At 40.1% G+C, this 16900-nt stretch overlaps 1 protein-coding gene across 1 annotated transcript; it reads left to right on the forward strand.

Moving 5' to 3' along the window:
- The first annotated feature begins 809 nt into the window (after positions 1–809).
- On the forward strand, positions 810–12894 carry LOC108880313 (phospholipid-transporting ATPase ID-like). The gene is given in 30 exon segments (XM_051072822.1): positions 810–1011; positions 1124–1177; positions 2119–2202; positions 2405–2463; positions 2616–2729; positions 3123–3221; positions 3367–3429; positions 3611–3682; positions 3845–3915; positions 4015–4097; positions 4863–4904; positions 4907–5020; positions 5432–5520; positions 5663–5856; positions 5998–6206; positions 6303–6346; positions 6437–6602; positions 6816–7004; positions 7175–7290; positions 7394–7558; positions 7680–7791; positions 8002–8107; positions 8555–8705; positions 8962–9145; positions 9252–9475; positions 9987–10070; positions 10192–10437; positions 10730–10868; positions 10975–11105; positions 11463–12894. Coding segments are annotated over 28 exon segments (3588 nt in total). The 5' UTR covers positions 810–1011; positions 1124–1177; positions 2119–2147; the 3' UTR covers positions 11730–12894.
- Positions 12895–16900: the final 4006 nt, after the last annotated feature.

Genomic DNA, 16900 nt, shown 5'->3' on the forward strand with positions numbered 1-16900 from the left:
AGTCAGTTGAGTACAAGCGCATGGTTAAACAAATCTTTTAATGTTTAGCTTATGATAACATAGGCTGGTATTATACTGTTGGGAATTTGGTCACATTAATTAAACCAGCTGGAGATTTATAGTCTTACCTCTGCTAATTTATTTTTGAATCTTTGACAAACTTAACTAAAATGTATTATATCTGCAAAATATTGTTTGCATCCAAGAATGTTGCTTTGCTTTTGCTTTTGTCAGGAATTTCATCTTCATGGCACGCTGTATGTTTCCTGTTGGATTTCCCCAAAGAAGCAACCCCTCAGGTCTGTTTTCCATTCTGAAAAAATTGTGTGTGTGTGTTTTCTAACATCTGTGCATACGTGCAACTATGCATTCATGGCTGAGTGTTAGTAGGCAGAGACTACACACACCTACACACACACAAACACAATAACTAATTTAGCAAGGGGGTTCATGTTGAGGTCCCCTGTATTCAAGCCCAGGTATTAAATTCCATTTCTGAAAGCACCTGAATGTGTATACCAGTTGTGAAGTCACAATATTCGGTTATAATGCTGTCATAACACTTACATTAAGACAATTTTACAACACCTGGCTTGTTTTGCTCCTATGGAAGAGGCAAAATGTGAATTGGATTAAAGGAGCTGATATTGAAAATTAAAAAAATCCTTAGTCTGAGCATGCGCACCCATCTCAGGGTGTGTTACATACCTGACCGCCCAGATCACAACCTTTATGTTGGCCCTGATTGGCCGGAGCCATTCACCTGCGCTGTTGTTTTACTGCCCCTCCACTCCTTCCCTGTCTCACCATCCAGGTCCAAAGATCACCACACTGTTTGTTCAAGCCCTGAGCTGTTGGGTGCAGGGGAGATCCTGGCTCTTCCTGCACGAACCTGAAACCTCTACTGTAGGTGCCTCTCTCACCACTGCACCACCTCACCTGTCGTCCATCCTGCGTGTCTTTCATCCACCTGGAGGCCCCGTTGAACCCCCTTCCTCTGTCTGGGACGAGGTTAGTTCCTGGACGTCTAAACAGAGCACAGACGAGGGCCTCGATTTACTTTATCTGAGGCGGAAGCCAAGGGAGGACTGAAACCTGTAGCATTTTCCCTTTCTTTGTCTAGGCCCTATGTGTATGCAGGACTGACAGGACACAAGAAATCCCTTTTTTGTTTGAGGTATGTGGCGGATTTTCTTTCATTTTTAAACTTTGGGAAAGTATTGGATATCTTGTCATTTTGTGGACAAAGATCACACAGAGAGCTCACATTCTGAACCACTGAAAAGACTTAAAATACATAACTAATCAAAGTTCAAGCCTAGTGGCTCAGGGATTCTGATTTCTGAATTTTGACTCTCGATAACTAAGATGAATTACATAGCTGTTGTTAACAGTAACGGGGTGAGTGAAACATGGTCAATCAAGCATTTTGCTTTGGAGCTTGCTTTTGTTTTCCTACGCTGTATACCAGTACACATGAGGATATTGATAAGCAGTAGAGTGTAGTGGTGAAAATATGTCAAAATTTTCTTTAAATTAAATTCTCATGTGGAGGGCATACACTTTTATTTTGAAATTTGTAGGTTTGTTTTCATAAATTCAGGGCACAGATAAGTCACTGATTCCTGGTTATTTTTTGGACATTTCACGTTCTTTCTGCTTCATTTTGGCCTCCCAACATAAGATGAGCCAGAAACCTGATTTTCAGTTGTTAATTCAACTTTGAATTCTTGCCTGGTTCTGCTCTAATTAGACTTGATCAAGTCAAACGTCCATGGTCATATCACTATCTTAATCTTTGTGGTTATGGATTATCTGCCATAAATGTTTCTCTGGTGCAAAGGGTTGTGAAGGGAGTGGCTAAATGTCTTTACGACTCTGCAGCATGGAGCAATTCTGTATATACCTTAAATTTCTTAGTGTTTTTGGCTTCAAAATTAAAACATTTGGAAAGTACAGTTAAATGTAAAAGTTTTCCGCACCTGTACATGACCTTTTATATAAAAACTGCTTCCCTCTCATTTTTGCCACAGTTTCCCCTTTCAGTTGCTATGTCGGTATATGGTCTCTCTAACTCTGCGTCACTCTGTGGTACATCTACACATGCTCTTTCTCTAGGTGTGAAATATGGAGCATCTAAACTAAACATGGGATCAGTAGTGTCATACTTTGGCCAGCCATGTGGACAAGAGAAGAAGAAAGGTGAGACTTGATGCCTGAACATACAAACCTATTAAGTAAACTTAAACATTGAGTTTCTGTGTCTTTAAATGTCTTGAACTGAGATTTTATTGATCTTACAGTGTCAGTGGTCTAATAGCATTAACACTTTAGCTCACATTATGTTGTTCATGGCAACACACCTTCATCCATGTCTTGCTCTTAATCTTTTATTTTTCCACAGAGGAGGAGAGACACTTGCGAGCTAATGACAGACCTTTCAACCTCTCTTACCACTATGCCGTAAGTGTAGAAACGTAACTTTCTGTGTGTATTCAATAGATAAGAAGAATGAGAGAGACCCCCTTTATCATATCATGTTATCATGTTGATTCATATTAGAGTACACAGGACTGTAAGTGTCTGTAACTGTCATGTCATTTCTTTTACTTCAGAACAACGCCATCAAGACCTCCAAATACAACATTTTCACCTTCCTGCCACTTAACCTCTTTGAACAGTTCAGGAGGCTCGCCAATGCCTATTTCCTCTTCCTCTTTATCCTTCAGGTAGATGTTTTTCTCTTCTCTATTGTTGCCATGTCAAAATTGTTTGCATGTGGTTCTGAGCCTTTACATGTAGTCAGTTGCACAGGTTTTGCTGATTGGAAGGCACATGTCTGCTTATAAGTGAACTACAATTCAATCTGTAGACATTTTAAAATCATCTTTAAAATTTTCACAAAAATTCAGCAAGTTGATCCTCTTATCAAGAGTTATGGTTATTTTTGCTGACTGATATTGACAGAAATGGACATGTGCAATGCAACTGAAGGAGTTTTTAACTTTGAATTTATTTCTTCCTTTCAGATTTCTATGTAAATAGTACATCATTTAATCCAACACATGGAAAGTAGTGAAGTGTTTTAATTGTACGTGTGTGTGTTTGTGTTCTCTTGACAGCTGATCCCGCAAATCTCCTCTCTATCCTGGTTTACCACAGCTGTCCCTCTGATTCTGGTGCTGTCTATAACAGCAGTCAAGGACGCCAGCGATGACATCGTAAGATGAAATTTTGGGACAAAATTGAAAAGCAATGCTTTATTAAGTAACTAAAGGAGAATCCCACTCAATTTCAAGACAGGAAATAGGGAACTAAAGCCAAACATGTAAACAAACACTGTTTTCTCTTTTGTCTACTGAGTAGAACAGACACAAAAGCGACAAACAAGTGAATAATCGCAAGGTGGATGTCCTCATAGATGGAGAGTGAGTCATTTAAGATACAAATTTCACATTATTTGTATAATATTTGTAAATTATATATGATAAAAGGACAAATGTACAGTTGTTAACCAGCTTGGGGCTGTAAAAAGTAATTTTTTTGTGAGAATTGCTGTGTGGTGTTAAAATATCATGGTTTGTTTTATGTTTATATTTTTCTGGCAGACTGAGAAACTGAAAAATGGATGAATGTTCAGGTTGGAGACATAATCAAGCTGGAGAATAATCAGTTTGTCACAGTGAGTACTGAGATGTTGTCATAAAGATATGCATTTGATGCTGTCAGTGATAACAGCTACACTGAGTCCAAGACACAGTTCTTATACATGATAGTAAAGTTTATCTTATTATCTTCCATACTCTCAGCTGCCTGTACTGATCTTAATGCTTTCATTTATTAGGCAGACCTTCTGCTGCTGTCCAGCAGTGAGCCTCTCAATCTGGTTTATGTAGAAACAGCTGAATTAGATGGGTGAGTGTAAAATGTATTTGTGTGCACACTTGACTCTCTCCCACTGTCTTGGATTTCCCTTCAGCCGCATCCTTCTCATGGCTTCTTGTTCTCCCCCAGTGAAACTAATCTGAAAGTGAAACAGGCCCTGACTGTAACTGGAGATATGGGTGACAACATTGACGAGCTGGCTGGCTTCACTGGTGAGAGGCTGAAAGAAACACACCCTGATTTTTAGAATCACAGTATGGCTTCTTTTGCAAGTTCCATTCTAGGAAAAGTTATCCTTGAGATAATATACGGAAGCTCATTTCTGCCAATAGAAGATACTATGAAATAATTCATGATTTTAAAAAAATCATGGTATGCCAAAATTATGAGATCTCATAATTTCCATTATTTTACATACATTAAAAATTGTATGTAATGTAATGTAATTACTTAAGATTTTTAATGTACTTTGTATTGATTTTTTTTATCATGATGTTTTGACTTCTTGATTCTTAAAGTTTTATCTCATAATTGATGTAGCAAGTCAAGCTTATCATGGAAATCTTTTTAACATACCTAATTTTTCTTGTTTATTTTTTTCTTTTACTAGTGTAAATGGACTTCCATAGGTGAGAACAGTGGTGGAAGTATTGGCTGAAAAATTTACTTAAAGTACCAGAAACAATTTTCCTCAAGAATATGGCTGTAATATCTGACTACTCTGTTAAAAACTTGTTTTATTTTATTTGTTTTATAAGTACATTGGATGAGAACTGTTCTCCTGTGAAGAGTAATATAAAATCTATAGGGAAGCTGCAAATATGCTGTTTTAGACTGGTCTCATGTTGTTCAGTCCTGAGTTCACCATTACCTGGACTTTACCAGGATTTGTAGTCTATAAGCCTCAATATTTCCCCCCCTAAACATGTGAACTGTTTCCCTGAATGTGATGGTAACACCTCACCTTTGTCTCTCAGGTGAGGTGCGCTGTGAGCCTCCCAACAACCGTCTGGACAAGTTCAAGGTACCCTTACTGTGAATGGACAAACCTATGCCTTGGACAACGACAAGGTGCTGCTGAGAGGATGTACTCTGAGGAACACCGAGTGGTGCTTCGGCCTAGTAATCTTCGGAGGTAAAGTTTTACTACTGTAGCTGTTAGCACGGCAGGTGCGCCATGCCTTTTAGAATAGATGTATAGTAGAATCATTAGCTCTGCTGCTAGCTTCAGGCTGCTAATATTTGGATGTTAACTATCTTGGCAAATGACCAACTTGCATTTTATTAGTATTTTATATGATGACTTTGGACTTAAGACTGATAAAGAAGCTATTGGTGAGTAAAATCTTGAACCTTGAACCAAAGAAACCAGAGATTTTCTTAAAGCAGCTTTACTAACTGCAGAAAAGAGCAGACAAATAATAGCCTCCAAGAAACAGAATGCAACATTTGACATTTATGTCCATTTTAGGCAGATTTTCAGTCTCTCCAGAAACTTGTCTGTACATTTGTCAGTGTATCTAAACAAGAGGTTACATTTTTCCAGGTCCTGACACCAAGCTGATGCAGAACAGTGGAAAGACAACATTCAAACGGACGAGCATAGACCACCTGATGAATGTCCTGGTGTTGTGTGTGAGTTTAACATCCAGACACACTCACAAGTACATATGAGCTCACATGTGCATTATGCTACATATGCTGTAACTCACAACTGATATAATCAGTAGAACCTTTTTTTGAATTGTTAAGATGTCTGATGTTCTTAATCTGTCAGATCTTTGGTTTCCTGGCGTCTATGTGCACCGTCATGGCCATCAGCAATGCAATCTGGGAGGTGAGGGAGGGCTCAGTGTTCACAGCCTTCCTCCCTCGTGAACCAGGGGTTGATGCCGCTCTCTCCTCCTTCCTCTCCTTCTGGTCCTATGTCATTGTGCTCAACACGGTGGTGCCCATTTCCCTCTATGTCAGGTTTGTTGTAGCATACAGAGGTGACATCACACATAAACTAAAGTTACCATGACAAGTTAAGAATCTAATTTGGTCTTTCTTTGTGTGTTCCTGTGTGTGACATTTTGACCTCTTTCATATCCCTGTGTACTTTGATGTCAGTGTGGAGATCATCCGCCTGGGGAACAGCTTCTACATTGACTGGGACAGGAAGATGTATTACCCCAAGAATGACACTCCTGCCCAGGCGAGGACCACCACACTCAACGAGGAGCTCGGACAGATCAAATACATCTTCAGTGACAAGACTGGCACCCTGACGCAGAACATCATGACTTTCAACAGGTGCTCCATTAATGGGAAAGGTTACGGTGAGAAGCTCTGCTTATATAAAAACTACAATGTTGAGTGGACACACTAGCATGGGCTGAATGATTGATTTCAGTGCATATTTCTCTATTATTCAGGGGAGCTGTTTGACTTTTCTGGACAAAGGGTGGAAATAACAGAGGTGAGAGGAGAATACTGCTACATGATTGTATAGTTGTGTGAATTATGCATGACTCTAATTCTAATTTCTTTTGCTTCTTTTTCTTTGTAGAATACAGACAAAGTGGACTTCCTTTGGAACCACCTGGCTGATCCAAAGTTCATCTTTCACGACCACAGTCTGGTGGAGACGGTGAGGGCGGGAAACCCGGAGGCTCAGGCCTTCTTCCGCTTGCTGGCTCTGTGCCACACCGTCATGCCTGAGGAAAAGAAAGAGGGTGAGCATCCTCTAATGGACATCTTTATTACTACATAGCAAGTGGCTGCAAAGGCAAGTGTATTACATATTCTTCTTTTCTTTTCTCTAGGAGGAGAGATTTACAAGAAATATTAAAGCCACTTTGCTACACAGATATTCACATTTTATCTTTCCTGTCTTACTTTCCTCTCATCCATTCACTCCCTCTCTTGTCATCTTTTTCTCCTGGCAGGGGAGCTCAACTACCAGGCTCAGTCTCCTGATGAGGGCGCTCTGGTGACAGCAGCAAGAAACTTTGGCTTTGTGTTCCGCTCTCGCACACCAGAGACCATCACGGTCGTAGAGATGGGCAAACAAGTCACCTATGAGCTTCTGGCTGTTCTTGACTTCAATAATGTGCGCAAGAGGATGTCAGTCATAGGTGAGAGAAAGTGGTGACAAGAAGTGTCCATGTTTGTGGTTTTATCCACACTAAAATCATTTAAATTCATGCAGTCTGTCATGATAATGATCATACTAAGACCATGATAAGTTTTTATGTGAGACCTCATGACTTTGTTCCTGCTAACTATCTTTCACTATGTTTTTCAGTATGCAGTCCTGAGGGCAAGTTAACTCTATACTGCAAAGGAGCAGACACCATCATCTATGAGAGACTACACCCATCCTGTAACAAACTGATGAAAGTTACCACCGATCATCTCAATGTGCGTGACGTGGTTGCATATTTTTTGTGTGTGTGTTGATATGTAACTATGTATAAACTGGTACTAATAGGATTTCTGTTTGTAACTGCTTTAAACTGTCTAGGAGTATGCAGGTGATGGCCTCCGCACGCTAGTTCTGGCCTACAAAGACTTGGATGAAGACTACATGGATGACTGGAAAAAGCGCCACCATGAGGCCAGCACTGCCATGGACGGACGAGAGGAGAGACTTGATGAGCTTTATGAAGAGATAGAGAAAGACCTGCAGGTTGGTTCACCTGCTGAATCCTTGGACACATGTTTAAATAGCTTGGCTGGTTAAAGTCTTAGCTGATAGTTTGTGGTGCTTGCTTATAGGTAGAACTTACTTACTATACTGTGGTTTTTAGCTGTTGGGAGCAACAGCTGTGGAGGACAAGCTGCAGGACGGCGTGCCACAGACCATAGAACAACTAGCTAAAGCGGACATCAAAATCTGGGTGTTGACTGGAGATAAACAAGGTTAGTGTAGTAATACATGGGTGAAGTAATGCAGTAATATGATGTGAAATATACTCTGATATTCTGTCATTGTTAATCTCTGTGTGTCAAGGTTCACATGACACATCTACACACGCTGCTTCATGTGGAAATTAACTCAGAGTCAGAGTTAGTGGTATGATTGACAAATTAATTACACCACTGATTGTAAATATTGATGTTTTAAAATAGAGACTGCAGAGAATATCGGCTACTCCTGCAACATGCTGAGAGAGGAGATGAAGGATGTTTTCATTGTGGCAGCTAACACGGCTGAAGGAGTAAAAGAGGAGCTACAGTAAGTCAGACAGATACAAATGACTGTAACACATTAAGTTTCCCCCTATACTACCCAGTTATCAAGTAATTAAAATACACAGCGTGAAGCACACTCATGTTCCCCAACTTTTTGTTCTCTTAATAATTATTAAAATTAAGTAGGATTAAGGATTAAGATTGTCTACATTATTGACACTCTTGTAAGGAAAAGGCTTACAAGAGGGCCACTGAAGGAGACATAATGTTCACTGTCAAAAAGCCATTAAGGGGAGGAATGGCTGATAAAGGTTTATAATTAAACTCCACACACTGATATTGGCAAGTTAATACTTAAGTCCTGCTGGCCTCGTGTTTTAATTGTTGTTGGCAAGTCATGAGTTGATCTTAATTCATTTGTTTCTATCCTGAACCAAAAAAACATTTCATACAAAGCTTTTTATCAATTTACCCAACCTCCTTCTTTCAGGAATGCAAGAAGGAAAATGTGCCCTGAAGCACCAGAAGAAGCATCTGTGATTAAGGCTCGTGCAGGCCTGTTTTGGTGTCAGAAGACGGAGACTGTGCAGGATGAGAAGGTGGATGGAGATTATGGCCTAGTTATAAATGGACACAGTCTGGTAAGAAGGCTTTTTCAGGCGCATTACTATTTCCAGTAGCTGCTAAATCAAGCAGGAGTGTCTCTCCTTTTTCTATATGTCCTCTGATTTTGTCTGGTAAAGTCCTGCTGGTTGTCTTACTTTTTCTAAATAGATTTAAATGGCTGAGCCCAAAAAGTGCCTACATTTAGGCCACCAAAAAGGAAATTAATGAATGGGAATGGAGTCATAACTCATTTCAGCCCAGTAATGCCTTTTTTTTTCCTTTCATCCTCAGGCCTTTGCATTGGAGAAGGACCTGCAGCTGGAGCTGCTGAGGACAGCGTGTATGTGTCAGACGGTGATTTGCTGCAGGGTCACCCCTCTACAGAAGGCCCAGGTGGTTCAGCTTGTCAAGAGATACAAGCAGGCCGTCACTCTGGCCATTGGGGATGGGGCCAATGATGTCAGCATGATCAAGGGTACACAAGAGCAGAGCTGTATTTGTTGCAAAACCAAACTGCTGGATAATAGTTACAGTTACTCATTGTGTGAATTCTATTTCTTATGTTCCTGTCTGTCCCTCAGCTGCTCATATCGGTGTGGGTATCAGTGGGCAGGAGGGCATGCAGGCAGTCCTCTCCAGCGACTTCTCTTTCGCGCAGTTCCGTTACCTTCAGCGGCTCCTCCTGGTGCATGGTCGCTGGTCCTACCTCCGCATGTGCAAGTTCCTACGATATTTCTTTTACAAGAACTTCACCTTCACCTTTGTGCATTTCTGGTATGCCTTCTTCTGTGGCTTCTCTGCACAGGTGAGGGACATGTATTTGAATAACAGTATGTCTAATAATTCAATGAGTTATATGCAATACAAAAAAATAAGTGAGAATCTTGTAAGTTACATTAGTAACTCTAAGAATACTGTATATTGACTTGTTGACTGTATGAACACAATGCATTTATGAATGCTGATGAAATCAAAAGTTGATTAGAAATCAAATAGAAAATATATGAATATACAAATGTATTGCAAGATATAGCATGAAAATCATACAATACAGTGCAATAGAGCACAACTGAGAACACAAATTACAGCTTTACAGCCTTGCCAGAGATGAAACACCACCTCTCATGGAGAAAGTTATTGCAGTATAGAAATGCTGTAATGTAGTTAAGACTTCACAGATATGTACAAATGAAATGGATGTATGGACACTTCTTCATCCACAGAAAGTGATGACAGAGAGGCTTATAACTATAAATACACACAATAGTACTAAGGCATTTACATATTTAATGTTGTATTTAATGTTCTTTGTTCAGACTGTGTATGACGAGTGGTTCATCACCTTGTACAACCTGGTTTACACCGCATTACCTGTCCTCGGCATGAGCCTCTTTGACCAGGTATGCACTCAGGGGAAAAGAAAAATAAAAGTTTAACATCATATCATTTATACTTAGTTCACACCCTGGCATCTGCATCCTCTGTGCTTTCTTTCCTCTCTCTCTTTCTCGGTTTCTGCAGGATGTCAATGACCGTTGGAGTTTCCAGTATCCGCAGCTCTACTCTCCAGGCCAGCTGAACCTCTACTTCAATAAGAAAGCGTTTGTGCGCTGCATGATGCACAGCTGCTACAGCTCCCTCATCCTCTTCTTCATACCATGGGCCGCCATGTACGATACGGTCCGAGATGATGGCAAAGACATCGCCGACTATCAGTCCTTCGCTTTACTGGCACAGACGTGTCTGCTTGTTGTGGTGAACATACAGGTGAGGAATACAGCTCCTGTCACCAGAAGCATCACAGTATACTAAGGTTGCAGGATTGTAATGAGGTACATTGATTTCTAGATATTTAATTCTATGGTCTAGCTAAAAGCAGACATGCCATTTAAATTATTTTAACCATAAATTTCTTTATCAATTTGCCATATATTAACATAAATATATTAAATATAAAATAAAAATCTAAAATTACATGCGCTACATTTATATATTTTAATGCACCTACCTTTTCAATACATTGTGGATGTATAAGTATACTTGAAATGACATTTCTCAGCTGTGTCTGGACACCCATTACTGGACAGCAGTGAACCAGTTTTTTGTGTGGGGCAGCCTGGCTGCCTACTTTGCCATCACATTCACCATGTACAGCAACGGCATGTTCCTCATCTTCACCTCTGCATTCCCATTTATTGGTGAGTAGATTCAGCTAATTTCCGTACAGAGGCAGAGAGGTTGTTGGTGTACCAACTGCTCCACTATGTGATTGTGACTGCTGCTCTGATGTTTTTGGGAGTCCAGGCACCGCAAGAAACTCTCTGAACCAGCCGAACGTGTGGCTGACCATTTTCCTGACTTCCCTCCTCTGTACCCTGCCTGTGGTAGCTTTTCGCTTCATCCTCATTCAGCTTTGGCCCACCATTAATGACAAGGTGAGGTAATGCACGATGCAGACATTTTAAAATGAGGTTTCTAGATTAGGTGGAAATGAAATTTGAAGCTATGAAAAAATATTCAAAAATGTTTTGTCTCCATGTTTGCTATTGTTCCTCTTTAACTATTCATCTTTTTGATATTCTTCTGGTCTCGTTCGTGCTCTCAAATTCTCTGCTTTTTTCTCAGGACTGAGCTTTGAATGACTATTATTATGAGATGCAAACTCAGTTAGCATTGTTCAGCAACTAGCAGCTAGAAGCTAGCATAGAATAGAGTAGACTATCCTGAAATTAACAAATATACCCATATTAAGATGTTTACATGAAACACTTGTCCCTGTCTCCTCCTCCTAGATGAGGCATAAGGTGCGAAAGGAGGCGTTGCCGGCTCCTGCACCCCGCCGCCTGCCTACTAGGCGTATCAGCACCCGTCGGTCAGGTTACGCCTTCTCCCACTCCCAGGGCTACGGTGATCTGGTGACATCTCGACGGTTCCTGCTGAAAAAACCCCTGAAGAGTCGACTAGCCCTGTTCACCCAAACAGACTCTCCTCTGGCTGAGAATCAGCCACAGCACTACCGCACCATTGCAGAGGAGCCAGAGGAGGCACAGAGCCCTTAGAAAGGAGGTATGCAGGAACTAAACCACTGTAGAAAGGTCGTAGGACCAACATAGAAAGCTTTTATTGTGAGGCCTAACTCACGCTCATGAGAGGATGCACAGGGTAATATTCACTACCTGGATTGTTTCCAGGTCAAACTTTTACACTTAAGAGAGTCTGAGTTTTACTCAAGATTGTTTTCAAATGGATGAATGTTATTGCTGTTAACATGCTGGCAGCACACACAGCCTTAAAGGACCACACTGGTGGTTTTCAGTAAGTACAGGTAGACTTCTAAAGGCTTTAGATTCCATTCATTTCATTACAACTAGTCACCCTGTAGACAGTTGCTTTTGATAGGTAATCAAGTTAAGTTATGATGTTCACTGGGATGGACCTCCTATCTCAGGCATGATTTAATATTGGTACCTAAATAACTGGAGTAAAGTAAAAGCAGCCTGGAAAGAACAGTCAGACTAAAACATCCTGGAAACATCCAGAAATACTGCATGCAGATTGTATTTAATGGGTTAAAATTGCAGTGAGATTAACATTGTGTCATGCATACCAAATTTTTACAATATTTGTTAAGATTTTATAAGAGATTGTCAAGTTAAATGTTTTTAAAGTTGCCACTGGCTGATCTGGAGAAACTGGATTACCACACTGCCTGCAATATGAAGTTGCATTTTGTACCTGTGAAGTGAATTGTTTCTGTTGAAATCTTCCATGAACCTATTTCCACTCAGTTGTTTACATAATTATTTACATTAAATTTTTTAAACATGTTTTATTATTGTTATGCTCGATGTTAATAATCTGTTTAAATATTCAGCTGTTCGTGACAGTAGAACTTTACCACTTAATCACAGTGTTTTTAAAGTACAGCCAGGGGTCAGTGTTGTCTTTGGAACTGTGTTTTCTTACCAGAGCCAGTAAAATAAAAGGTAGAGTAATGGTTAAAATGTCATGCCAGGGACAAATCATGAACCAGCAGACAGTACATATCATACATGAGATACTTTTTCAGTCCTATCACATATTTTTTGCCATTGTGACCTTCATTTTATCATGACCAAATGAAGGTCACAATGAGATTTCTTTGTTGCCCACTAGAAGTTTGGATTGAATTGTTAAAATTTCTACACAGGGAGCTCATTTGTGAATAAAACAAATAACACGGTTGACTTGTGTAGCCATTTATTTATTTTTGAAATTCTTTAGCAATCAAGGCAAATGAAAAAAAGAAGAGGCCAAAGATAGTAACAGTGTATGTGGACATATACTGGAGGATTCAATGTTTTTCTTCAAACATCAGATATTAGGGGGCTCTTTCATTCATAAAGCCATCATCATAACCAGAACCTTTTTCATTTCACCTCAGGAAATTGGTTGGGTTGTTACAATGCTTCTTGAAATACAGAGCTCTTAAAACTATGTAGATACCATAGATTGGTTGACAGAAACATCTATACAGCACAGACCTGTATACATACACACACTATTATGGTACATGAGGGACAAAAATATCTATGATTTTTTTGTAAATATTTCATAACCTGACCTCTTTTAGGATGCCTCAACCCAAACCTCTTCCAGTTTTGTCTGCATTATGTATGCAGCTGTGTGCACTCTCTTCTCGCCCATCTTCTTCTCACTCTCTTTTCACACACTCTTCCCATACTTACATACTGCACTTGTATATGTGCATACACATACACACACACACATATATACTGCATTCAGGCCACAACTGCAGTGTCCTTTGGGACAGTGAACAATGACATCACTGGTGGGTGGGTGGGGACTGTCCCTGTATGGCGTGGGTCCAGAGGAGCTTTCAGTTTACTTTCTGATTCATGAGAAACAGGTTGGTGTATACTACAGTTTATGGATTTTTGCTCAAACGTTTGAGTGACTGCTTTGTGGACAAAACAAAAAACCAATTATATAAAATCTGCCTTTTAAATTATGTTTTTAGAAGCATTAGATTTTGCTGATCTGGTCTCCCCAGTTGCAGATTGACAGATATCCACATTCATTCATCATGGCGTACCTGAAATAGATTCATCACAAGGGCTAAAAAATAAACTTAGCAAATATAGCTTCTGTCCCCTCCAGTGTAACCCTCATTCATTGGTCCTCCTCCCCTTATGGCCATGTAGCACAGTCAGCAGGCTCCACAGTCTCCAGTGAAGGTCACTGAATGATCCCACAGTATGGAACAGGAATGAAGACTTGCATGCTTTATAAATAGACTGCCTGTGTGGCACACCCTAACTACGATCATGTCATAGTATACTGATATGGTTATTTCCTCACAAGTTCATGAAACAACTTAAGATTGTACATCTGATTAACAATGGGTTAGTAGGCTGTGGAGAATATTAAAAGGTTACACTTTAATACACTTGACATGTATGCAGATATTGTGTAAAAGACACATTCAAGTACAAATGAACACAGACACAGAGATATATGTCTACACTCTCTCATATTATCATACAATCCTCCTAGGTTAAAGTTCAAGTGGAAAGCAGTAGCCTGGTTTGACTGGTTGGCTTCTGTAAGAGGAGACAGCAGACTGAACTTCAAGTGAAAGGGAATTTCACACTTGGCGGTCCAGCTTGGGCTGAGGATCACTGCATGTTTCGGTCTTCCAGGCAACAGTTTGCTGCTCTGTTGAGAGAGCAACCTTAAACAGTGTGTGACCACATTTTCACTCAAAGCAAACAGACACGATTCATATTTTCTAAATTGGAGAGAAAGTGCATTTCTGAAGAAAAAGCTAAGCTTCAGATAAAACCTTCATGACCTAATTACAGTCCCCATTTTTAGTCAGACATGACATTATTTCTGGTTGTTAGTAGAGCAATTTTTTTTTTTTTTTCCCTGGTTAGCAGCAGAGCTTTAGAGATCAGTCAACACAGTTTCCCTCCGAACTGCTGTATAATTTGTGAGGGACATTCAGAAATAAAAATCAAACTCTTATATGCTCAGCAAATTTGATTTAAAGCCACACTACTTTTTGTTAAATAACTAATTTTTGGGTCCTTGAGGGGGAGGGGGAAACAAGTTGTGAACTCACTTATAAATAAACAGTTAATTGATTTACACATCTAGTAGTTAGGGAGTAACATTATCATTCATTTGGAGTCATGTTGGGGTCATGTCTCCAAATGAAACACAACACTCTTTTAGCTCTGTTTTTGGTCTCTAACAACTCTTGTGGGAAATATCAGACTTTTCAGCTGCTCCACTATGCTCACTAGCTAGTTGCTAGCTGTGTTGGTCTGCCATTTAGTGCTGGGCAGGTTGTGTACAGTGATTTTTTCAAGAGCCGTTTTGTGGAAAATGGTTCCAAAAAGCTGGCTGTGAGAACAATGCATTTGCAGACCAGACAGCTTAACAAACAACACACAGTGCTTGTCTACCTCAGTCACTTTTTTGTACCATCCAACCAGCAGGTGTCTGGCTTGTTTGGTAATTAGTACAGCTTAAGGGTTGAAACCTGTTAATTATAGTTGTGTTGTGTTGATGTGCATTGGTGCCAAAGTCACACAGACACATGAGAGCTGAGGGAATCCTAATAAAATATTGTGTATTTTAATATCCTTATTTGATTAGTTTTCGTGTTCCTCACTTCTCCCCTACAAGCTACTTGGTCAGCCTCTGGTTTGAAACGAGGAACTGCCAAACCTGCCCCTGCCAATTTGGACTCCTTTTATGGTCAGGTTCCCGGGGGAATGTGCCAAGTGTGGTATAGATGAGGGGGAGGTTTGGGAGATGATAGGAAGATATATTAATTTAAGGCAGTTTGAAATCACGCTTACTCTTTTATCGGGTTTAGTAATGTTTTTCCACTGTTAACTTATGATAGTTACGTATTGGGTAGTGGATAAATCACTGCTGTAAGTTAATTGATTGTCTAATTGTTATTTCCTGGAGTAGGAGGAGCCACTGTCTTTATAAACTGGAGTTGGAACACCTGTGAGGAGTTTTGTCAGTCCATGTTGACACATGCAGACTATTGTGGCTGTCTACTGCTAGGGGTTCAAACTGGAATGGGGCATAGTCTGATGCAGAGTTGTTTTCTTGTTCTTTTTCTTTTTTTCCTTTTCCTGTCCTCAATAGGGGAGTCCCCCCACTTGTTGAAGAAGAAAATTCCCCTTTTCCCTCCCTGCTCAACCATCTTTCATTGTTCTAAAAATATTGATTACATCAGTTTTAACGCCACCCAATGCATGCTATAGTGTGTATTGCAACCCCTACATTACCTGTTGTCATTATTGAGGGCACTATAGACTTTATGAAGCAATGTGGTAGTTGTCTGGGGTGTTTTAAGTATGAAGAGAAGACTGTGAAATGACCCAGCTATGAGAAACATCCAGACACAACTGTGTACAGCTATTCTTGTTGACATCTGAAAACAAAAATGTGAAAATTTGTAGACTGTTTACTCCCATAGCAATTGATTAACTGTCACAGACAGACACAGAAACAGCAGCTATGTAATGATTTTCAGTGTGTTGATGTGAAGGTTATGTTCACTCTAAAACAATTGAACAGTGTATGTAGATAGCCACACAGGGGGCTGTTTCCAGATTAGACCGTTGACTCAGTGTTAAGACTTATGCCTTAACAGAGATCAAACCTTGGTCCAACTGTGGCTTAACTGTTTAGATGTTTGACGTGCGTGTGTGTGAGTGAAATAGAGAGGGACATACAAAGAGAGAGAAAGCAATATGCAGTGGTGTCAGTTGTAAGCCTTGTGTCTAAATAAAGGATTACCTTCAACCTTAGAAAGTTCACACACTCCCAGCTGCCACATTAGCTGTGTTTGAGCGAGGCAGTGTGCTGCATTTACACTCCACAAAACTAACATGCGTGACCCAGGAGATCACGTTAGTTAGCTATTGTGCTTTCAGTGTAAACAGACCCTCTATATAACACCATGCTATTTTATATTTGGCTCTCTGCACTGGGGCAAAGAGGCAAGAGTTCCCTGAACCTGTGTTTTGAAATAGAAAAGACACCCACGTGCATTACAGATGGGGCAGAGTTCTATTGACCCAAATTAAAGTCGGTCATATGAGTCCCAACGGTCTTGTTTGGCTAAGAGGTGCATGGTGATAATCCTGCAGAGGTTCAGGGTTTGATATCCAAGGGGAGACTCTCATAAGTATTGGTC

The sequence above is a fragment of the Lates calcarifer genome, linkage group LG9 (assembly GCF_001640805.2).
Source record: "Lates calcarifer isolate ASB-BC8 linkage group LG9, TLL_Latcal_v3, whole genome shotgun sequence".
NCBI lineage: Eukaryota > Metazoa > Chordata > Actinopteri > Centropomidae > Lates > Lates calcarifer.